This window comes from Micropterus dolomieu, linkage group LG09 (assembly GCF_021292245.1).
Source record: "Micropterus dolomieu isolate WLL.071019.BEF.003 ecotype Adirondacks linkage group LG09, ASM2129224v1, whole genome shotgun sequence".
Classification (NCBI taxonomy): Eukaryota; Metazoa; Chordata; class Actinopteri; order Centrarchiformes; family Centrarchidae; genus Micropterus; species Micropterus dolomieu.
In genome coordinates this window covers 6,384,563-6,410,336 of record NC_060158.1, presented here as the reverse complement: position 1 = coordinate 6,410,336, position 25,774 = coordinate 6,384,563, and the positions used below count along the sequence as shown (strand labels likewise).

General features: G+C 40.9%; 1 protein-coding gene across 3 annotated transcripts in view; it reads right to left on the bottom strand.

The window, feature by feature from the left end:
• pvrl2l (PVR cell adhesion molecule related 2 like) overlaps positions 1 to 25,774 on the bottom strand; it is a 291,646-nt gene that overhangs the window by 108,082 nt on the left and 157,790 nt on the right. Inside the window, exon 7 of one of the 3 annotated variants that reach the window (XM_046059707.1) lies at positions 7,221 to 11,244. The exons of the other annotated variants lie outside the window; for them this stretch is intronic. Within the exon in view, the coding sequence (XP_045915663.1) occupies positions 10,613 to 11,244 (632 nt within the window). The 3' untranslated portion in view covers positions 7,221 to 10,612. Of the gene's footprint in view, positions 1 to 7,220; positions 11,245 to 25,774 lie in introns of those variants that run through there. 3 annotated transcript variants of the gene reach the window in all.

Here is a 25,774-nt window from a genome sequence, read left to right as displayed (position 1 = left end):
TTCACGCAAGCCGTTTTAAAATAATCAGGGACACAACCAGTAGATAGGGAGCTGTTGAAAACAGAGATAAAATGGGGCCCAACAGAATCTATTACTTTCAGTAAAAACTTTGTAGGTATTACATCAAGTGGGCTGGAGGACACTCATTTGTGATACTGTTTTTAAACGCTCAGACAAGTCGATGGGATAAAACTGGTTAAAACTCTCTTGTTGCTGGTGAGGAACCTCTGAGTAAGAGGCAGTGGGGGTAATAGAGGCTCTGATTGACACCACCTTATTGGTAAAATAAGATAAAAACAATTCACAGTCATCATTACTTCCAGCTGAGGCACAAGGAGGGGTTGGGTTTACCAGCTGATCCACCGTCTTAAACAGAAACCTGGGATTGTGTTTATGTGTAGTAATGAGTTCAGAAAAATAGTGTCTTCTCGCATCCTTAACCATATTATTGTAGTTAATTTATAAATCCTTCAGACTGAGGTAATGGACTTGGAGACTGGATTTTTTCCATCTGCGCTCTGCTTTCCTGCATTCCCTTTTTAGGCTGCGAATGCTGTCATTTATCCAGGTTTGCTTACTAGCTTTAGATGTAGGCCTAACCTTTAGAGGAGCAGTAATATTTAGTGACAACAAGCAGATATGATTGAAGTGATTGTGATGGTGATGGTGATGAACATTGGTGGGGTCATCAACATGAATATTAAAATCGCCACAAAGAACAATTCTGTCATAATTTAAAACCAGAGTAGATAAAAATTCAGGAAGTTCTGATTAAAATCCTCCAGGGGGTTTTGGGGGGCGATAAATTATAACAAATATGATAGGTTGCAGCCCTCCAACTTTAAGAGTGAGAACTTCAAAGGAGTTAAATTCATCACAGCGTACTTGATGACATTTAAAATTTTTCCTATACACACTCACTAGCCCACCACCACGACCACTGACCCTCGGTTGACTAAAACAATCATACTGAGGCGGAACTGAGCATGTGCAACTCCCAACAAAGATCTTGTAGAGGTGAGATGAATCATCCATAGCTAAAACGGAGTGTTCAACTCAGGGTGAAAAGAGGAGCTGCAGCAATGTACAGTATGACAAAAAATATGGTGTTTTTTGAAAATGAAACCAGGTAAACCTGTACAACCCCTAAATAAGATTTTGAAAATTAGCATAATATGACCACTTTAAGTCATTTAATCAAGCAAAAAGGCCAAATATTTACCAGTTCCAGCTTCTCAAATAGATGATTTACTGCTTATCCATGTTGTATATCATTTTAAATGGAATTTATTTGAATTTTGGACTGTTGGTTGGGTGAAACAAGTCTTTTAGAGATGTCACCTTGGGCTCTATTTTTTTGACATTTCATAGATGAAAAAGATTAACTGATTAATCAATAATTAAAAAAGTTGTTAGTTGTAGCACTCGTGACATGATTTAGACTGGATTCTGAGTTACAGTGTGACACTAACCATGATAAACTTAAAAGAGGAACACCACTTCTTTTACACATTAAAGTGTGTTTACAGGTCTGGGGGAGTTTTACTGTTTATGTAAAAAAAAGTTGCATAAAGCATTTTCTGGCTCCAAAGGAGCAGTGTGTAGTCCTAGATAAATGTCCTCAAGTGATGTCACTTAAGTCAGTGTCGTTTGGGTTTGAAGACTACAAGTTTAAAAATGAAAAACTCTAGCAGCGGAGGTAGTAGTAAGCTTCTCAGAGCTATGTAACCTGCTCCTAGTCTCTTCTCAAAGATAGACATTAACCACTGCTAGCTCAATACACCCAAATTTCCAACTGAACAATGTTCAAGATGCATTGTGGGTAATGTATGCGCCAGGTTTTGACAAGGAAGAAGAATACAATGGGGAAAAATACAATATCTCAGGTTCTGCTGCATCAATCTTAATATATTTTTTTAAACTGTCCATGGTGAGGCTAACAATGTTATAGGATTGTAATGCTAAATTGGGGGAGTACTCTTAACACCAAACTAGGACAATCAAACAAAAGGAAAAAGTAGTGCTGGGCAACGATTAAGATTTGATGCTTCGATGGGCGGAGCCTGATTCGACTGTCAATCTCACAATCCAAGCTTTGCAGCGAAACATGCCATTTGGGCGATATGGGGGATGCTCACCGTCTGATTTTACATAGAACTACCAATTTTCTCCCATTAAGTTAATATACTGCCTTTTACAATATACATTTCAACATGTAATGAGAAAAGAAAACAGCTTTTAATAAATGTTTTTAAAGTGCATGAATAAATCCAGAATTGTAACCCTAACCCTCGTGGTAGGGGGCATCAGTACGCATGTGTAGGCGTAGCATTTGCGTATGTGTGTGTGTGTGTGAGAGAGAAGTGTGAGTGTGTAGTGGCAGAAGAGGAACTTGCTGTAGAGACGGAGGCTTAACTTCACTGTTGTTTTGCGGAGTTGTCCGCACCTCGCGGGATGTTCGGATCATTTATCACTATTGATAAACCACACAAAGAATATTATATCATTTTTAAATAGTACTTGAAAAAGTCCTGCAAGGAACTGCAACGTGCATGCAGCTGTCTGCCGTAAGGCATGCACGCAAAACTCTGCACAAGACATGTGAATGGCAGGCGAGCAGAGAGAAAAGACTCTGTTTAGCTGGAAATGTACAGTGTAAGTTACAGTGACTAATGAATAGAGACTACAGCTCTGCAGCTTGATTAAAGCGGAGCTACCGTGTGGTATTTGGTCAACAAAATGAACTTCTGTATAGACAATGGTAGAAAACATACAACTGACATACCTTAAAATCTCAAACTTCCTATGAAAGCTGGACTCAATCACATCTTCAGTTTCACAACCTGGGAAGTGGCCTTTTGTGTTTAATCACACGTTACTAAAAGATTCGGTAGATGTTGCAGTTACCTCACTTTGCCTTGTGCTGTTGCCAACGCGAGTTGTCTCTTGTAGTAAACACAAATCAAAAACAAATCTGTTATTGGATTCCTCTGAGCTCTTCGAGGTGTCACCCTTTAGCGTTAATTTCACATTAAGGTTTAATCAGAGATCTAAAGTTACATTGAAGTTCACAAGAGGCTAAAAGCTACATTACTTCTAAAACCAATCATGTTATGCCAGCAGTGGGGTGATGCAGTTTCCTCCATTGGCACCACATAAAATCAGAACTGCACAAGTTGGAACGTCAAAGAGACTTTTGATTCTGACGAGGGCTCAGAGTTGGGGGTCATCAAGACAGGAGGAAATAAAAGCCTGAATGTCTTTCACCAAAAAGATGATTGATGAAAAATGGCTTCATTGGGGAAATGAACAAAACAGGCCTACACAAGTCCCTTTGTCAAGGTCACCATCAAAGATGAAGAACCATCTCTAGCTGGCAGCATTATATCAGCTGATACAGTGCCACATTCATTCTGAATCAAGTTAATGGCTCAGCTATCTGAAAATCTGGATTTTAGGGGTCAGAAGCAGCCGATATAAAGGGCTCTTTCAATCCAATTCATTAAAGAAATGCTCCAGGATTCTTAAGTGAGTTGAAATGGTGTCCTTTACTGTGAAATAGTAGCTTATTGTTTAGGTTTTAAGGCCCAATATGTTTTTGGTTCACTCTCACCACTCTTAGCAGCAGACACTTGTTTTCAGCAAAAAAGCTCTGTTCACTACCTGTCCAACATCAAACAGCGGACAGACAAAGTAAGCAACTAGCTGGTGAACATTGTGGAGCATTGAGCAGCTACAACACTAAAGATATTTTTCTTGGAAAAAATGCAAATGATTGTTATTGTTGCACCGCATATGCTCCATGTATATAGAAGCACTGTTTGCTAACAAGTTTGCCACATCAACTTGAAACACTCACCTGAAAAGGTGATAATATGTAAAAATTGTGTTCACAGCTTTGTTCCAGCCGACCCCCATTTCTTCTGTTTCTACTGATCTACAGCTGAGGGAAGAGTGTGCATAATATTGTACAGCAGTGAGTCCAAACCAGTGGTACCCAGAGGACCTCTACTCAGTGAAAAACACAACTAAGGGCCCGTGTTCACCAAAGTGTTTTTTGCCAGCTGAAAACGCCAGCTGTTCTTCTAAAAACGCCCAGCAGGGAGCGCTAGCGGACGTTTTTGAGGCGCAGCGTTTTTTCCGACTGCTTTGGTTGCTATGATACATAAAATCCGAGGAGGTGATGTGCTGCAAGTAAAGTAGCCTACATAATTTTACTGAATGTAAAAATGTCACCACAAAGTACATAGGCCTACTTGCTCTGGCCCTTGCTCTGCATGAAGAGAAGGTTGAAACATGAGAGCACAGACTGTCCATACGTGGGTTCATGAGATTTTGCGGGCGAGGAAACACCTCGGCGAATTGGCACATCCAGTCATTCAAGATCGGATGTGCTCGGTGCGGTGTTTGTCCCGCCCCTCCTGAACTGTGATTGGATGGCTGTGTAAAAAGTGACAGTGACGAGCACAGCGTTTTTCCCAAAGTTAAACATTTTTCCACTCTCAGCGACCGGAAAAAAAACGTGCTTAGTGCCTCGTCACGCTCCTGGCGTGTTTACCAGCTTCGAAAAACGCGGCGCTCCCATTGCAATGAATTGAAAATAGACGCTGGCGTCAGAAAAGAAACGCTTTGGTGGACACAGGCCCTTAAGAAAAAAAAGCAGACACCTATTTGACATGAATCGCCATTCTATTAACATGTCCAAAGGTCGTAAGAAGAAACAACCTATGTGGTCATATGGGTTGGAGAACTTGTTTTAACGTGCATACCAAAAACCTGAAATAACCAGGTCCAAAACAAAAAACATCTGTGACGAATTACATCCCTAAGTATAGTACAGAACATTGCAAGAGCAGCACAGTGGGAGAAGAGGAAGGTATCCTAAGAAGCAGGAAATCAGGACAGCACTGCCTTAAGTAAATTGGTTACAGAGCACATTGAGACCTCTTCTAACCAGCGTTGGGTGGAGGAAACATCCACATCTGCCGGAGTCTCAGCTGGCCTGGCAGAGGCTTGGCTTTAACTGGATTAACAACAAAAGCCGAGCTCAATAACTAATAGGCCTCTTCTTCCTCCTCTCTCTTTACTCTGTTCCCATCTATCCCCTTTCCCTCTCACTCTTTTTCTATCTTGCCGTCTTCCTTCTCTTTCAGAGAGAAGCAGAGAGATAATGCGGAACACTTTCATGCCTTCTGCTGAATTAAACATGGAGAGAACAGCTTGTACTGGTGCTAAAGCTGAAGCATTGAGAGGGTGAAAATGAAAAAGGAGAATATATACAATTCCACCCCTGCATAGGAGTCTCTGGAGTGCAGCTGAACATTTCTTTACAATTAAAAAGATCTGTCGCCGATAGAGTGCGCTGAGGGAAGCTAAACAGGACAGCCTTTTTTTCACTAATTGGCCGGGTTGAAAAGGACTGTCAGTTGTCGTTGGGTGGAAGCAGCCAATCACCAAGCAGAGGGGTGGCATTGCACTCAACAATACTCCTCTGAGGCTTCCTTTCCACCTCCAGCTTTCATTGTCAGAGCTATAAATCCCATCTTGCCAGTCTTTTATTTTTTTCAGACACACTCATCTTTACGCTGCAGCCAACCAATTGGGCTCCACAAGTAACAAATCTGCCCATCTCTAACTCCAGGCTCGATGGTGAATAATTGACAGTGTTTCAAACGTTCTTGGTCTCAGGTGGTTTACAAAAAAACCTGGTGATGTCTTCTCATCCTCTCAGCAGGGGCTGAGGTTTCAGTTTTTGTTCTGCCTCTCTTCTTTTTTAACTCTGGAGTTCTCTGATCTGAGAAGAAAAAGTCTCCCTTTCCCTCCCCTCTCTCTTGGCCTATTTGGTATTCCCCAGATGGAGTACCAAGCTACCACCCTCATTCCCCATTTTCCCCTCCCTCCGTTCCACTCTCTTTCCCTCTGACAGAGCCAAGTGACCTGTTACAGCGTCCTCTGCTTAGCATGGGCGCCACACTCACAGAAGCAAGGACAGGACTCTACAAGGGTTGCATTCAGGACCACAACCTCCCAGAGCACACGCCATGTGAGGTGGGGCAGCAGACTAAAGATCAGAGAGGGACGTTTGTAACTAGCAAGACCCCATTTTCACCTCAAGGGACAGGATGCTGGGACACTCTGTTGCTCTCACTTCAAAAAGAGCAATTCAAGAGTCATTTCTTATTTAAGGATGATTAATTCTTATTTATTCTCATCAAAGATAAATAATCTTGTCAAGCACCCTTGGATTTGTTTCAAGGTAGCATTTTAACCTTCTTGTGAAGTTCCTCGACATAAAGAAACAGGCTGCCTTTTTTGAAGGTAACCAGATCCTTATCCGTAGAGCCTTTTTAACTCCATTCTACAAAATTTTGCTCGCAAAATGATTAAGCACCTTTGTCTTGAATTTCTAAAGCGCTTAATTCGAGTCTTAAAGTCAGACATGTTTCATGGTGGCCTGCTCTTTTTTATTTTATTTAAGTCATTTTAATCCTTTCAATACTCACACATTTTTGTCTGTTATTGTCTGACAGCACATTTCTCTAGATTACAGAACATTTTACTTCTTTGAAGAAGTGGATGTTTGGGAATCGGTTTTTTCATGTGGCATAAAAATGTGTATCTGGATATCTTACTTGATGGATGAGAAAAACACGTGTTTATGCAAGGTGTAAATGCACACAAAATGTATTGTGAGTCGGATCATCCATGGAATTGCTTCCCTTGACCTGGGACGCACCTTGTTAGTTGACAAATCCGCTAGCCTTGCTGAACCAATTTGCATATCGAGATTTGATCACAATTAAGATAATGTAAAGCTTACTAATACCAGGTGTAAATGCAAAGGCCTGTGGATCATGTGTCATTATTTACGATAACGTATACAAATACAGATTAAATGTTAATACCGGGTTGTAAATGGGCCTTCAAATGTGCTGCATAGTGGGAAAACGTGTTATGTAATGTGTAGCTTCCAGGTGTGATTGTGCGCAAGTGGCTGGACTTGAGAGAGGTTGCGACGACAGAGAGTACACTTCTTCTTAAGTTAGCAAAACTTGAAACATGTCGCAGATCTGTTGGGGAGGCTAAATATCCCAGAGCAGGTGCAGTGTACTGCATTGTGCTGTGAAATGTGCTGAGGAAATAAAGAGATGTGGGAGTCTGGTATTTATAGACTGATAACAAGGCGCTGCTTAATTAATTACCAGTTTTTCCACAGAGAATTGCTTCGAAAATGTTTTTTTATTGAAAATGGGTTGTGCAAAAACAAAAGTTATGACTGATGATGAGTTTTCTCACTAAGGGTACATACATGCTACAAGACTCTGGAACTAATTAGGTGCCAAAGTTGTGATCACAGTCTTCTGTTTCGAATTGTGGCGCTGCATAAAACCCCTGCGGAAAAGATGTGCTGAGGCATACAATGACCAAATAGAGGTTGAATATGCTGGAGAGAGATTATGCCTTAGAAAAGTCAGGGATTTTATTTTTAGGGTGAGAAACATTAACATTTTAAACTCTAAATAAGAAAAGATATTTTCCATTTGGGAGATACAGGGAAATGTTTCAAACAGTAACTTAATTTATAGATATAAGTATCTGTAAATTGTACGTTCAAATTGTATTGTGTATTGCGTATCAAATTGTACAGAATGTTTTTATCTACATGATGAAATTCCAACAAAATAGGTATTTTTTGCTTTACAAAATATAAGCATCCTGACCTTGGAGCATACATGTACCCTATGGAGTTGAAAACACACAATACTTTAATCCAAACTGTACTGCAGTGACACAACAAACAAGTTCTACTACATGTGACGTGTGGCAACAAAACTTACAGTATGGCTGTGTCTCAGTTACTTTGAGATTAATTGGCAACTTGTCCAAACACACTGTGACATGTATTGAAATGCCTCCACTGAAATGTATTGTAACATAGCAGATATAACTCTCATTTACAGAATAGCTGATTCCACACTGTATAGTGTTCAACAATCAACAACAAGCGATCTGTTGTCAGTGGGAAGAAGAGCTGAAACAAAATCGATTAAATGAGGCTTTGAATTTCAAATTTTAAATATCTCAGCTTTCAATTCATGGACAAGTCTGTGTTCAGATTTTAAACCCACAGAACATTAGTTATAAATTAACTTTGCGTAATAACATCTTTATAGTTATCACAATTTAATCCTAGATTGTCATGAGACACGAGTAAATGAAATAATTTACAGGCCTGTTTACCCACACAAAATGTACTGACCTTTCTAGTGTTGAAGATCATCACATTCCTTACAAATTCCCTTTTCAGATCCTTTCTCATAAATATTAGCATTAACAACACCCCAATAATACAAATATGGTGGAATTTACTAACATTATGCAAAAGTGTAACTACATACCATACTGTTTTATTTTTTATTTTACTCACAGTCCCCTTGATTGCAAAATGACTCAACTGAACAAAGTTGCTCAATCAAACACCACATGTCAGTAAGTAAGTGTGTGGCTGAGTTAGTGAGTTAAGTGAGCTAAAAGCAGAAGATGTGCTCAGTTCAGCTTCTCTTTAACTGTGGCCTTGCTCTCCATTTCTTTTTTTCTAACTTTGACCAGGTTTTCTATACATCTCCAAGGAGGTTTGCCTGCAATGAAGAGATTTCCCCTCACCAGAGCCTCCCTGTGTAACCTCACAACCATCCCAGCATTACAAAGACACGTGATTCAGTTAATTAAAAATGAATTGCAATGGTAATCTGAAAAAAAAGATGAGTAGGAAAAACCTGGGACTCAATAAGGCAAATGTGTTCCAGAAATATAAGAGCTGCATCTTAGTTTTCAACTATCCATATCCATTCTAAAAAGTACTGTCATTTAAAAAAAATATATATAGTCAAATCATAAAAACAGTTTTGCATGTTTAGTGAACTCTCTTCACACCTTGTCAGCAGGTGTGTCACTTATTTAAAGAAAAACTTTAGTACCACCTGTAGCAGTGTACAAGAAACAAAGGTTTGTGGGTTTTTCATTTAGCCTGCTTCCACATCCTCTCCTAAAATGAGAAATGTCATTCTGTCCAATCAGAATACAGAACATAGAATAATCCGGTACATAGCCTAAGAACATTCTGCGGGACATGGAAAATGAAAAAAATTAAATATAACAGCCTCCAACAAAGCCATTGAATATTTTGCCTCGTTGAATGCGACCCAGATAGGAATATAAATACAAGTTCTCCTCTTCTTCCTGCACACAGTCATTGCGGCACTCATCTAAGGCGCCTATTATGTAAATAAAGAAAGAGAAGAATGAGTGAGAGAGATGTAATGTGTGTGGGATAGAGCGTCAGAAAAATATACAAATGGTACAGGATGCATGTGGAACAGAAAGAAAAAGAGACAGAGTATATAAAAAAGGCAGAGAAAAGGGAAATAAAAGAAGAGGTAATACAGAGAAAGTGAAAAGAGAGGAAGAGCACATCTTTTCTTTTAACCATTAAATGAGTCATTACCGACCCAATGTGGTACTGTGTGAAACCCCCAAGGCTCCCGGTGCGTCTTTTCCTTCGCGAGATCAACACCATTACACAACAGTAACAACAACAACAACAACAGCAACATCTACAATAACAACAATAACAACAATTGTGCTATAGTGAGACGACGCCCAATATATAGATGATGCACATCATTAATACCACAGCCAGCCACACATTAGCACACACTGTTAAGTCTGTTATGTTATTCAGTTTAGTTGCCCTCGCTTCAATGGCACCCATCAGGAAACCAGGTGGTGTCACAGGGTGGGGCGGGAACCCAGAGTCGCTGTAAGCCCCTCAAAAAGTCATCGGGATGAACAGAAACTCCATCATTGTTGCCATGATGACGAGTTAGGCAAGTTTTAAATTAATTCGGGTGAAGTCTCAGGCATGTCAGAAGCTGGCGTCTGAAGCACAGCGGCAACATCCACAGAAGCCGTTTGGACAGTTTTATGTAGAGTTCAACATGTTATGCGAGATTTTTTTCTATTTATTTTAAAACCGGAAGGCGATTTTTGAATAGTGTTGTTATTGGTAAAATAGTGGTTTTGGTGCTTCCAGCTTTGCAGACTAAGTTTTCTTGTATGGTATAAAATACAATGAAGTCACTCAACACAATAACACACTTGCAAAGCTGAAGAAACAATAACGTAGCTATAAGCAGCGTCACGTCAGAGTTGCTGTGGTTTTTGTTTGCTTTTTGCAGTAATTTTTTTCCATTTTGTTATATTTGGCTGACACTGAATGAAAACTGTCTCCATAATACAGTTAAACACACTCACATATTCAGCCATCACGTTGATCATCAGCTTCACAACTTAATTTTGTCTTTCTGTTTACTTTTTATTATTTTTCTTTTAATCCTCTTTTTTAAAAGTATACTGTCGATGTTAAGCAGAGAGGAACTATTAATTGATGGAATTTCTTTAATCAGGTTGAATGAAGCAGGTATGTGTTCAGCTGATGGAAGCGATGTTGATTTATCTGGTGTCAAAGGGGGCTGGCTCGAACTCCCCTCCTTCCACCACATCTCCTTTCTCCATTTTCAGCCCTCACCTTTCCTTAACCTCTCCTCTGCCCTCAGACATAAATAGCAGTCCGGGAAATGACAGAGCCGTCTCTCTGAGACTCCATGTCGTCGTCGAGGTACACGTCCATTTCTTCTTCAACACCATGGCCTCTGCGGACATGATAGGCTGGGGGTAACATGTTTCCGCCTCCCCCAACGCCTCCAAACCTATCATACCGCTCCTCTTCATCCTCCATGCTGTCATCCAGCTCAAACTTCCTCCTCTCAGCCTCGTCTATCTCGCCACTAAGGAGGATGTCGTGGGCAGAGGGTGGGTTGCCCATTGAGGCATGGTGGAGGTGATGATGGTGGTAGTCGTTGGCTTTTTCCGTTAGAGTCCCTGTGGCGTCGCAGCCCTCACGATATGTGTAGATAGGCCCGTTATTGTTGGCACCGGTCCCATTCTTACTGCTGTTGCTGCCAGCCCCACTGAAGAGCAGGCGGGCTTTGTTGCCATAGTCTCCATTGCTGCCGCCACTGCCAGTTGCTATGGAGTCCCCACTGCTTGGGTAGCCGCGTCTCTGCTGCCGGCGACTTCGGGTCAGGAGAACGGCAATGAGCCCGACAACCAATAGCAGGGCCAATAGGGAGCCGATCACGGCGCCCGCCACAATGCCAGCACTGGACGGATCCTCCAAGGCTTCTGCAGAGGGGATGAAGGGGTTGGAAGGAGGGATGGAAAAATGGGTGGGGGAAAAGAAAAAAAAAAACGGCAGGAATTGATGGCTGTTTTTAAGGAAGTCTTGCTCAGTTTTGGAGGAGGTATTCACAGTTCTTCTTTTATTGTAAGTGTGCTGTAGTGAAAGTAGTGTCTTCTTCTACGTGTGTTACAATCCTCTTACAAGTGTGTAGTAATGTTCTTCTCAGTGTAATCCCTTGGTAAGGGTGCAGTCAGTCATTGCTGGGATCAGGCTGAATGGCTGAATTCACTCTCTCCCAGCGGCTCGTTGCGCAGCATTTTGCTCTATACACATGTCTGTCCAGCTGCTGGCACTTCAGTTTTTGTTGCCCCGCCCCCCTTTGCCAGCAGGGGTAAAGACTTTACTACTGTAATCGTCCTCTGTTCTATACTTCATGTTGGTGTGAGCCAAGTTTGCCTCTACACTCTTGTTTCAGTCGAAGATTGAAACAAAAATGAGAGAATGGTTTACAGCATCAGTTTTCGTGCTGTCTTTGCCATGGGTTAGCGGTATCGGCCCAGCAGAGCCACACAGAGAGACAGAGAGACATACACACAGGACAGACAGGCAGAGGGGTTATTTAAAGAGGTTCAGTGGAAATGAGCACACACGCCTGGATAGTGCAACAACGTTCAACATCCCTCGAGCCCTCCCATTTTTACCATATTTCTTTCCCAGCCTCCTAATTATACCCACTCCTCTTCCCCTTTCCTCCTTCTCATCCTCCCATCCTCTGCTTCCACTGCTTCCTCCCCAAGTCTCTCTTATCGGTCAGCTAGTCAAACCACAAGGCAACGAGTGATCGCCTGCTGTCAACCCAGGCCCAGGTCCAGATCTCACTGATCAGCAGCGCACAAAGGTAAAAGGTTCACACTGCGGAGTAAGACTCATGCCAGGACATTTTTAAGAGGATTCTCTGCAGGAATATGAGAGAGAAAAGAGGTCTGTGCTGAGATAGTGTAGGATTTGTACAAGTGGATTCACGCTGGGCTAAAAAAAGGGGAGAAAAGAAAGTGTCAAACCAGGCAAGGAGAAGCATCGAGGCTATAGTGCAGAACTACACTAGGCCAGTACAAATTTTTTTTCCTGTGAATTGCATGCTGATTCTTCTTTGGGGTGCAGCAAGGGCAGCGGAACGCAGAACAGCAGGGAAATTTGAACCCCTTCCTGTTTTATGCAAATAACAGTGAGGATCTGCCAGCACTCCTGGCAAACACAGCAGTGAATGCCAATCAAACAATCTGAGCTTGGCTGAAATGAACGGGTGTGGGGTTACGTGCCAGGGCAGTACCAGCGAGGGACTGAATTTTTTAATTATTTCAATGAAATCGCGTCAAACATCACGTCGACATCAAATAATGATCTGTATGGTTGGTTCTGGCGAGAATGAGCTATGCTAACAAAACCGGTGGGGGGATGTCACTATAAGTGAGCCTGGTTTTGGAGTCTGTGATTCATACAAATTGTTCATTCTGTGGGTGTAGGAGAAAAAAGAGAGGAGATGAAAGAGGAGAGGAATTGAGCAAGAGGAGAGAAAACTATGAAGAGGTTTTTGGTGGAGCAGATGAGAAGAGAGGAGAGTTAAGAGGAGAGGTCTTAGTTTGATTTCAAACACTCTTGCTCTGATCTCCTCCTCCTGGGGATGCAGGAGGGTTATGCCAGGGTGAGACAGACGGGTTGGGCGAATGAGGCGGCGCTCTTGGGACAGGATGTGATGTCTAAATTAGGGGACAGTGTCTGGTGATATCCAATTGAAGTGACAGAAGGCATTAAGGATGATAAATCCAACTTTGCCTGTCCTAGTTTTCTCTCTCTGTAAACTTACAGATTGGCATGGAAACACAAGGTGTGGGCCAAATGTTATTTATATTTATTGTGCCATTTATATTTTAAGCATTAGTGGCATTTATCAAGTGCTTGAGTGAAAGACAGCTGAATAATGGCCTTTTGTGGAAGGTCTGCGGTGGCTGACGTTCTTCTGTTAATCAAGTGCTTAAAAATCTATTATTCTGTATAGGCTATAAAGAACAAGGCTCCTACAAAGGCCCATTAGAGCTGGCATGTTCATTTTTCAATAAATCTTGGGTCGCATGCAGGAGCAGCATATCTTTCTCTTCAAGATTCTCTTAAAGTCCAATGCTGAGGGTTGATAACAGATATTTTAACAGAAATGATCTTGTGTAATGGAACTTGATTTTGTGATGACTGTACGGTATGTGTCCATCACATAGTAAGTCCTGGTAAGTACTGGTCAGTTGATTGTTTTGGAAAAAGGGATAATCAACATTTTACACTCTCATAAAACACAAAACAAACACTGCCAGACAACAGCAACACAAAATGTTACTTCCATGCACCTTTCACAAAAAACACACAGAGTGACACGGTTTGTGATGGGCTGAGTAAAAAGTGGAATGGACCTATAGTGCTGGAAGCCATTGATTGTCTTTCATTCAAAACTCAAGGATCAAAAGGCCCTCTAGAGATATTGTGTGGGTGACTCTGGAGTCAGAGAGAAGAGATTGCTCTAAGGTCTGGGTTGTACTAAAAAAGAAGTGGTTCGTATGGCGCGTTGTGCAACCACTTCGGAAATACAGTTTTTTTACCTGATCCAAACGGCCACACTGTGAGGTGGAGTGAAAAGCCATCCGTTATAGAGGGGGGAGACGGGCTGTTGTTTAAAAATAGGGATAACAGTGCACATTTTCAGTCAGTCTCTCTTGGAAGATATTGCTGCACTCAGTTGAAGAGTGATAGAAATAGTTCTATAAAGAATAAAAAAGAGAGCTAGAGAGAACTTCAAACCCCTGGCTCCTTTTTCACCTCAGCACAGCTGACCAATCACTGTGTGAAGTAGGTCTGAATGTTGCTTTTTCAGTTGCGTAAAGTTACAGAAACAGTCTGACACAGCCTGCTCTAATCCAACGTTGTTAAGGTGTGGGGAAAGGGGCACTCTGAAGCTATTCAACCATCCAACTAGCTGTTTCCTCGTGCTTCCAGTCTTGACCTAAGGAACTAAGACTAAGCTAATCGCGTCCAGGGTCCAGATCGAAACTTACTGTACAGACATGAGATATAAATTGATCTTCTCAACTTAATCTCTCTTACTCTTAGCAATAAAGTGAATAAGCGTATTTTCCAAAATGTTTAAATGTTCCTTTAAGCCTATTTGACTATTTCTTGACTGCCCAGTTTCAGGTGTAAGTATAGTTTAAGTATAACTTTGACACAGATGTCATTTTTTGTCACTTCCCTCTATTAAATGGGCATATTGGGTTGAGCATTGTAAGCAGTGATAGCACATGGGTTCATCATGGCAGCATATGATGTTTAATGCCTTTTGAAAATGCTAAAAATACATCTATGTGCAGTGGAAAAACATATTTTATCAGATACAAGGTTTCTGCAAGCGTTCTCTGACATCACTTATTACAATCTAAAACGCTAATGGATCCTGGATTAGCTCTGACAAAAATGTGCCAGATGCATCATCAACGTCAGTGTCAAATCCTTGTCAAGTGCCCAATGAGACGCTTTAGTAAACACTGTTCTGTGAACATATTTTCCCTAAAAAAGTGAAAAAAATAAAAAAGCAGAGAGACTATCGTTAGCAAGAAAATAGGCCATGCTTGTCATCCTTACTTCTCATCAACAGCGGCAGCCTGCCTGCATTAAGAAGCACCGTGATAAATGTCATAGAGAGAGGCAAGGGAGCTTATATCAGTCTCTGTATTAGTGTCATGTACATGGAGGAGATTAGGGTAGAGAGAGAGAGGGGGAGAGAGAGAGAGGCCCATGAAAACTACTGCATCCATTTCTACTCAGTTACATTGACTGTGGTAGGGATAATCTAAATGAGAAGATTTGGGATGTGAGGAGGCAAGGTGGGAAGAGTTAGAAGGGTGGAGTGAGATAGACAAACAGAGAGAGAGAAAGAGGAGAGGGGAGTAGAAAATAGTCTAAGCGGTATGAAAATAGTGGAATCTTTTGTTGATCTCCTTCACCACTTCTCGCCTTCCTCTCTCTGTGCATCGTTCTCACAACTGAAAACACAGAGAGCTGCTTCAACATTCATATAATAAGCCAGAGGCAGCCACTGTAAAAGCTCCACAGCGGGAATTCTCATTAAAAGCAGCTTTTGGTCAAGGACAAGAAATATGAATATGCTCCAAACATCAAAACACCTTAAACAAAACAGGTTATTAAACAGAAATTAGACATTGGCTCATTAAGTCGGCTGAATAATTCAGTTATGACTATGGTTTAATATATAAAATCAAAATTCAGACAAGTATTTAGATGTTGATTTTAGTTACTTATTGGCCTGTAGATCACAGTGCTTCTAAGAAATTCAAAAAAGTAAATTCAAGAACAGTGGAAACTGCTTATAGTGATCATGGTTACAGTGATCAATTGCATGCATGGATCAAAAAGCTTGGGACAAACTCATTCCTATACAAATGTTGTTTAAATAATTTGCTTACAGTAATAAAGTTGTCCACTTATTACTGTAAGTTATTACTGTACTTATTAATGGGTCTTCACATACATGACAGCATATGGGGGGACAAAATTATGAATGTTTGTTTTTAAACTCTGCTACCAATTCCGCATTGACATCCTTCAGTTTATTTTCAGGCCTGTTAAAAATTTAGAAATGCACTGAAACCGCCGCCAACCTGTGGCTTAATAATTAATTATTAAGTGCATTAGTAGTGTGCATTCATTTGCACTACTGATTTTACTGTATTTTTTAGTAGCAAAATACTGTTTAGGCTATAGTCTAGTTATAATTTGAACTACAGTAGGTTATATTTTATATACAATACTGTACTGTATTTAAATTATATACAGTACAGTAATTTATTTTTCTATTTGTACAGTTATTTGAAAAGTGTTTCAAACAGCTGTACTGTATGTACAGCCAATGATAATTCAGTAAATAGCTAAACTGTCTCTTTCATTCCTTAATATTCATGTAATAAATACACAAAGCTATATAACTTTGGGATTGTAAATGGCATGATCATTTTTTTCATCTGGCAAACAAGATACAGAAGTCCTCCATCAACATTTCTTTTTTTGAGTGCAGGCTTCTCTATGCTTAAAAGAAGTTTTGTCATTTCTCTGACTTATCAAATTGAAGCCAGTGCCACAGGCAAGGAGGAGGAGAATCTCCTCAGTTTTTAGGGAAATTAATGAAAAATGGTTTCCATTTTTCGGTTTATCTCTTCTTTTAAACACATTTGACCTTTGGTTTATTCTTGCCTCCAGATGAACTATCTGTGACTACTAACTAAAAACTCTCTAAAAATTCTGCTTCTTGGTTGGAAATAACCTACATGACCTTCAAACTGTGTTTGTGTAATATTTTGCAGTATAAAGCCATAAACAAACTACAGTAAAAATAATAAATTCATGATTTACTCTCGTCATGTATGTCAGCATGTCTGGGAGGCACAAGCTCATAATCCTAGCAGAGGTGGGGGTAGGTGAGGCTCAGATTCAGCCTTGACAAATTCTGCAATTTTTCAGTCCAACTCCGGCCCAAGACCAACATCAGTTTAAGGTCTTTCTGATTCACAGTCTCTCTGATACATGTAAAAACACAAACACAGACGCCACTAAGAGATAAATTTATTACAGACCTCAAACATAACTAACAGTGCCCCCAACAATCATGCCCACAAATATTACTGTCCATTACAACAAAGCACAAGCATGCAATACAGAATATTGCTCAATGAAAGAAGAGACTTTCACTGAGCCCCAGTCCAACCAGATCATGGTCTATAAAAAGAAGATCTGAGCCGAGTCAGTATTGTGTCCCGATGGGCTTGCAAACCTCTACTACTTATACAGCATATAACTGAATCTCATTAGCATTTATTCATGAATGACAAAGCACAGAGACTGTGCCATTTTCCAGGAACATGCAGTATTCTTCCAAATCAGACTACGGTAAGTGTTTACCTCAACAATAAACTGGAGTGGTCCAACAACACAGATGTCTTGTACAAGAAGAGCCTAAGTTGTCTTCATCTGCTGAAGAGACTAAGCTCCTTTGGTGTGTGCAGGATAATGTTATTATTCTTATTATTATTAGTCATTCTATGACACTGTGGTGGCAATACCAATCTTCTTTGCAGTAGTCGTAGTGGATCCAGAAGCACAGAGAGGGGCAAGAAGAGACTAAATAACTGGTTAAGAGGTTTAGGTCTATCTTGGACTGCCCAGTAGACGCCGTAGAGGAGGGTGAGAGGAGGATGTTAGCCAAGCTGACGTCAATCATGGACAACACCTCTCATCCCCTGCACGAGACTGTGAGGTCCCTGAGAAGCTCTTTTAGCAACAGACTGCTGTATGTCTGAGACAGTTCTCAATCATCCAGGTCATAGTTATCCAAAGAAGGTTAAAGGCAAGGGCAACTGGACTTGGTTGAAGATACTAGAAGACGTTTCGTCCCTCATCCAAGAGACTTCTTCAGTTCTGAAATGACTGGTAGGGAAACTCAGCTATTTAACCTCTGTGGGGTCGTTTGCCCAGATCATTGATACCGCTGATCCGTTAGTGCTCCTGGCTGTTATACTGAGAGGAAGCCATTTACACCCGGGTTGAGAGGCCGTCGCTGAACAGAGGAGGGGGTCTACGCCACTACTTATCCCCCACTTAAAATGCTGTCCTTTCCTCACTTCCCAGTAAACTTAACAAGCGTTACCTCTTGGCCTCAGGTGAAGATGCCAACGATGGTCGACTTGGCCACAGGCGGCTCTAACCCCTCACAACAGCCAGGAGCGCTAACGAACCAGCGGTATCGACGATCTTGGCAAACGACCCCAGAGAGGTTGCAGCATTTGCAAAGAAAAATGCCGCAAGATCAGTCATTGATCTCAGTCAGCCGCAGTCATCTCTAACGCACCTACTGTTAAATTGCCATCTCTGGTTGACTACACCCAGCATAGCCTAATTGCTGTGTGTTGACTTTACCCCATTGACCAATACCAAGCTGTTGAGGGACCAGAGAGCCGGAGAGTTCAAAATGGAGAAAGCTATAGAAGCTTATTAGCTATGTTGCACTATCCACTTCTATTTAACCTTTGTTGGGGTACAAACTGCTCGATGAAAGAAGAATTGTTTGCAGACGGGAGCCAGTGGTTCAAATATGTCTTCCGAATCACTAGCTAAGGAACATGCTAAAGTCCCCCCAACCCCACCCTTCAATAAAACTTTAAGAGACAAAAATGCTAAAGGGGAGTACTCAGAAAATAGAAAGAAGCTCAGGAAGCTACTGTTACTGACTAGTGCTACCAGGTCCAGGCTGGCTATAGTAGTTTGGTCACCATGTCACCAAAATATCTGTCAAAAACGATTAAGTTGGCTTTGCCTTTTTCTGATGTGAATGTTGGCTAGATGTTTCTCCCTGCTTCAAGTCTTTATGCTAAGATAGGTTAGGTATCCTGACTCCAGCTCGGTAGTTATTGCACAGAATTGAGAATTTTTTTCATCTCTTCTAACTCTCAGAAAAAAATAAATAAACACATTTCTAAACATGCTGAACTTTCCTTTCAGCATTTTCAAAAAGACCAAATTTGCTATCTGTGCTCTCAGATTAAGCACAGCTAATAAGTGCACTGTAAAGTTAATAATTACTGAACAGATCATGTTACATATAACAATGCTGTTATAACTTTAATGTGTTTAAGGGATGTTAAAGCTAACACAACATTCTTTACAAAGCAGAAAATAGATGTACAGTATAGCAGTAAAACTAAGGTTGTTTATTCCCACCTTACAGATAAGACACATTCAATCTGTAACATGTACTGTTACAGTGACTTCACAATAATTTGACAACATAACTTATTTTTGCAAACAAGATACAACATTACACAAAAAATCCTAACACCTACCGGTCTCTAAATATTGGTTTACAGTTTAGAATTAAATGGGAAATATATCACATTAAGAATGTAATGACACTGCATTTAATGGGGCTTTAAGTTAGTTTTTATGTCAGTTTGTGCACTAATTCTTTCACTATAATGAAAAACTATATATCTCTTCTCTATACATCTTATTTACACTGTATAAATGATTAATACTCTTAATTTTTCTGAATTTACGCACATAAACAGATACACAGTATTACACTCACACATGAATGCACACACAAACCTCAAAAACATCTATTAACCACTAGACACTAAAAGCCTTCATTGTATATCTGTGTCACATCTCTGCCACAGCAGTTCTACATCACACACACACAGCTTAATTACCCTTGATGACACAGACAAACTTGCACACATGCAGGCACACACACAGCAAGAGCCTCACTGTATATTCAATTAGCCCTGATTATCCCTGATCTTCACATACACACAAATACATAGACACACACTTAATTTGCCCCACAACCAAAATCTTACACAGCCCCCCTTCCTGCATCCAACCACCGGTGTTTCCATGACAATCTCAATCATTTCCTCATGCAACCCTACTATGCTGCAGTGAGGGAGGAAATTTCCTGCCTAAATCATCTTCAATTCTGTCTCTTCATCACGGATTCTAGCCGGTACTTTTCATCTCCGGCTCTCTCCCCTCACTTTTCATCAGCGAGGAAATAATCAGAGTGGTAAAAGAAAAAAGAAAGAAAGAAAGACACAAAGAAAGAAAAATAAACCACACAAAAAGAAACAGAAGGGGAGAAAGAGAGAAAAAATTCAAAACGACTTTTTTAAGCATCTTGTTTTTGGCATTTTTCTTGGCCCATTGAGCCTCGCTGTGCTCTCTCCTCCGAGACTCTCAGGATTTTAAATGGATGCTTTCTGACACAGAGCAAGCAGATGGGATGAAAACTAAAGAGCACAGAAAGACAGGAATGAGACACAGAGTGAGAAAGTCGTAGAGGGAAAGAGGGTGGATGCAGTGGGTGTGGATAAAGGAATGGATGGATGGAAATGCAGATAAATGGGTGGATTCATCTTTTCCAAGCTCATTACCCCTTTTCACCTTGAAAGCTCATCTGTGGTGCTCTTTCTGCAGAAAACACACATTCAAACTTACAAAAGGCACCCGTGTGAGTCGCACCTACATGCCTGAGCGCACACATATCAACACAATTCACACATGCACACACACTCGGTCTAATTAAGTTGTTCTCATTCTGTGGCACCCTGCAGGGGTTATGAACTTCAGGAGGTTTCCCAAGTGTCTCCCACCTTCCTCTTCAAGCACTACACTCATTTAGCATCCAGCTGCTGCACACACAGTTGCTCATGCAAACACTTAATAACTGATTCAAATACACACACACATTGTGTTGACAATTTCCCCCACTCCTAGCCCAATTCACCTTAATAACCACCGTCAACCTAAGGAATAAATGCACAAAAATTATACCCTGTACACACGTGTGCAAACCTGCACTCATGTATGCACACAAACAGAGTATGAACATACAAAAGCACCGTAACTCACTTTTGACAAGTATATGTTTATGAGCACACAACCAGGGTTCTGGCCAGCATCTCTTTTCTAACAAACACACACCTAGAAGTGTATAAATCCCACTCTGACACAACACCACAGGCACAGGCCTCAGAGGGAATGAAGTCCAGCTGGGAGTTTTACTGAGTGCAGATTAACTTTACAGTTGTAACATGCAGCCATAAAAACACACTGCAAGGCAACAAAATGTAAGCAACTCGACTGGATATTCATTTTGGGAACATGCACATCCACTAACACCAGCCAGATGAGTTGAGGGTCAAAAGTTAGCCACCTGTGGTGTACATTACTGTGCGCAAACTGAGGCTATTAACAGTTTTAGCTTTAGTTGAGCAGTGATGAGGCCACGGTTATACTTTAACCTTTTATTTAACAATGACAGAGCCAATTCAATGTGCAGCAATTTTTTATCTTTGAAGAATTTGTTTAATCTCAGCGCAAATAAAGCTCAATTTATACCTAAATAACCCAAGAGTTATATTTACTTAAATGTATTTGCTCAGAATAAAGTTTGTATTTTTCTACTGTCCTTTTATGAAGGTTACACTTTAATATAAAAATGGTATTACGGACTGGTTTTGATTTTCTTGCTTGAGTTGAAAGGGTTTCAAGACCTTTGGGCCTTTAAATATATTATGAAGTTGATACATGGGGTTCATCTAGAAGTGATGCTTTTATTTTCAATGTTACGTATGGATAGTTTTCATCAGAAAAAAGTGCCATGCTAAAACCCCGACCCCTCAAGCCCACACACATATTCCATGCTGTGATGGAAATATCTCCTCAGCCAGCAGTTTTCTACCTTCTCCTGCGTGATTATACAGGGCTGTGTGACATCCTCAAGCAGTGGATAATTAGGTATGACTTGCAAATGGGTGTCTCATGTAAGATGAGTGCTGTGACCTTAAAAGGGTCGAGGGCCTCCGGATCACAGGATGTCTTGTAGCACTGTCATGCTGGCCGTTAACTGTCTGCAAGGCACAATTCTACAATTAGCCTTTAAATCGTATTAAAGGTAGAAGACTGCAGTCCAGTGGTGCATGCATTTTGTAAGTCTCATATAATCAAACCCAGATTGCTACTTGCAAAATGAGCACTTACTACCCACTGGGCCAGCAGGGTGGCCTGTGATTACAGAGAGAAACCCATAATACAAAGGTATGAGGTTTGATTCCAGTTCTTTGCTGAAAGACGCCATCACACCTCCATTATGTTTCTTTAGAGTACAAGCCAAGATCACTTTGTTACAGTTTTCATATGGTTCATTTATTTTCTCTGATTACAAAATAACCACAGCTTGTAAACAAAAACTCACAATACTCAAAAACTAGCTTGCTTACTGCACAGTTTTGGGAAGCTGACATGCTGCCAGATTAGAGAATTACTGGAAAAGAAGTAATTGCAGTTCCTGTAACATTTGGGTTCTTTGCCATAATTTCCCCTCTATCTGAGGAGACATGAAAAAACAGCTGAGTATCGGTCCAGGTTGCAGTTTCCCACAGATTTAATTTGTTAATGCTCAGCTTTTCAGAGATGAGAAACTGCTTGGTGTTAGGTATCAACATCAGTGTATCAATCATAGACTGTATATAAAGATGGGCGACATGACACGGGTGCTGCCATCTTGCACTGGTCTGGAGCCAGAGTCTAAAAAGTAGTGATCAGGGTTGGAGCAGTGGTAAAAAGGTCCCATCGCAAGCAGGGCTCATCTGTCAAACACATCACATGAAACCCTTTTTATAGCATTAAATAGGTAATTAAACCAAACTTATCAGAATAATTAACACTTGAACATACTTCAGCATGATAAGAACTATATATAACCTATATTGACAGAAGCCTTTGAGAAAAATGTGGTGAAAAATGTATTTGACGTGTACTTAGTTTGCCCCATGTCCCATCTGCCAACAGGGGGTGGGATTTATGACCTTTTGGGGTGCTGTCATGCCGTCCATCTTTATATACAGTCCATAGTATAAATACACTACAACCTTGAAGTTTTGGAGGAAGTCCTACAGTTGGAACAAACCATGTTCTCAAGCTGCATCTCATGGCTCTGGACTGAGACTCTTTTTGGGGTTTTGGTTGGGGTTTTGATGGCACTGTCACCTACTTAGCTAAGCCGACTAGACTAAAACATTAAACATGTCCCTTTTTTTTAAATCTCAGACTTATTTTGAAAGAATCAAATTACCACAGCTGAATAAAACAACCCTGACATTTGATGGTGCCAAGTTATGACTGAGATGAGATTTTGTTTTCTTATCCTCAGTGCTTCCCTGAAACTTTGAACCAGTAGGGATGATAAAAAATGCCTTTGTCAGCCAGCCGTGTCCACATGAAGAAGCATTTAATGCAAATAGTTGGCGATCCATCATACAACTGTGGTGCTTACTCACTGCTTGTGGGAACAAGTCGCTTTCACACACACACCAACCCACCACACACTCGTACACAGAGCCGTCAACTTGAGAGGGTTCAGTAGTTTAATGAACATTATTGATGGCGAGGCTACAGCACTGCGGGCATAATTAGTGTGATGTCTCACACCTACATGTCTGTGGCTTCATTAATTCAGTACAGATTCTAGCTAATATGCATGGGCACGTGCACGCAAACACTCACACACAGGCACACTCATGTGTCATAATCCAAAACCCTGGTAAGTGATCTTGCTTCTGCACCCTGTCTGTGCAGCATTATGCACTGAATTTGCATTGCTGCTGCTGCTGTGTATGTGTACTGCTTTGAAACTGTATGTGTGTGTGTGTGTGTGTGTGTGTGTGTGTGTGTGTGTGTGCGTGTGTGCGTACTGTCAAATATATTTTTAGTCTCATTCTGCTTGGCTGAATGCAGTGAGCTGATTGGATCCAGACCTTGGCTGTTGATACTGATCAACAAAACCAGCTGAGTGAAAAACAGCCATCAGCCTCCCTCTCCCCTCTCTCTCTCTCTCTTTCTCCGTCCCTCTAGCCCACTCTCACTCAATCCATCTCCCTCTAAGTCAACCTCGACTCCTCCATCGCCCCCGCCCCCCTTCTCCGCAGCTCCCTCCATCTACCCTCTCTCTTAAATGGGGCGGCTTGTGGTCGGGTGAGTCATTTCTAAGGAAATCTGGACCATGGAAGAGAGAAGAGTGAAAGACAAGGGGGGAGGGGGGTAGAGAGGTGGAGTGTGGGGGCTAAAGGGGCCCAAGAGAGTAGAAAGAAAGAGGGGGAAGAGAAAGAGGGAAATGAATATGTGCTTATGCGCCTTTGCTCATTTCAGATGGATGACTTCCATCCATTTAAAACTGTAAAAAAAAAAAGAAGGGGGGCGTGGGGGGGTTGGACGAGTAAGGCGGCGAATGGGGTGCCAGTGATAGAGGAAAACAGCAGACCCAGTGTGGACAGGATTAAGGCAGCTCTCTAAAGCCACTGCTCTTTTTGCTCCTTTATCCACCTCTCCCTTTCCCCTCCTTGTGCCGTTCATGAATACCATCTGGAAAATGAAAACATCATGAAAGAAATAGTTCCCCCGCCCCAGATTAACTTCATGCTTACATTATGTGTTGTTATAGGAGTTGTTGGTGTTTCTACACATTCACACCAAGACAAATTCCTAGATGTTCAATACCATGTAAATGCATTCATTAAAATGTCTGTCTTATGTGTAGTTTTCAGTCTTGGTGCATCGCTGAATGAAAGGCTCACAGTAGCTTATATTTTCTCTTCTGTCAGACCATTGACTGATGTGTCCATGGGAGCCAAGTCAAGAAGGCCTTAATGGTCAGAACTAGTACGAGTTAGACCAAATCGTCAACCTCTGAGTCTGAAAAGTGAAGTTACAGTAACTACATTCTTTCTAATGGCCAGCAGGGGGCGACTCCACTGGTTGCAAAAACAATTCCGACTGCATTGAAGTCTATAACAAAATGACCCTACTTCTCACTTGATTTATTACATCAGTAAACTCTTTCCTAATGAGTTCTTGGTCCCCAATTGCTAGTTTCAAGTCTTCTTCAAAACAGCATGTTCATTTAGTAAATTATGGTCCCATTTCGAGTAAAATAAACGATAAAGCAGGTTGCTAACACGGCAACTTGTCAATCAGAATAGTGTCAGATCAAATCTATGGCACTGTTTACATTTAACAAGCTGTAAACTTGTTTTCGGGTGCTATCAGTGCTTTTGTCAAAGAACTTTGACACTTGTTTTCAGTTCATGAAAGTTAATTGGTGGTTAAAATGCCAAACTCAAGGATTCAAAACAGTAGTCCACAAACCAAGGGCTGTGGTTACACCCACCTCTTTTATACAGTCTATGTCTACATTATTTGTATAAAAACAGGACCATCACTTGATTTGATTGCTTTATGGAACAACCAAGATTTGCTCTGTGGCACATAACAGAATTGGGGTGCTAATCTCTAAGGGTGAACGACAACTAGTAAGATTCTGTGCTGCAGGATGTGACAGGGTTTATTGGAAATTTGGTAATATGGTACAACAGTAATTAGTAGTAATTACAGCAAACAAACAATCACTTTACCCTTCTGTGTTGCTGTTCGACAAAGACTGACTTTTGACTGGTGAATTTGTACAACATAATCATGTCTGACAGAAAGAAGGGCTCAACGTCATAACGAAACCTTGACTAAAAACCATGGAGGAGTCTTTATTTATCTCTCTTAAGAGAATTTAAGACAGAGACAGTATCCTAGTCTGACTTTATCAATATTTTACATTAGCAGATGGACCCAACTGCTCCATCCAACTCCTACACATTATATAATACAGTGTAAGTACATTTCTTGATAATGCTTCTTTCGATTTAGCCCGATAATCAGACTGAATCACTTCATTTATTCAGTGCTGACACTTTTCATGTTAGCTGATTTCTTGTTATTTTGTTTTGCCCCAACCAATCAGTAGCGAATGACACATCCCTCTTGCTGTCTTGCTGCTAGGAGCACTTAACATTTATCACTATGATCAAATACTAA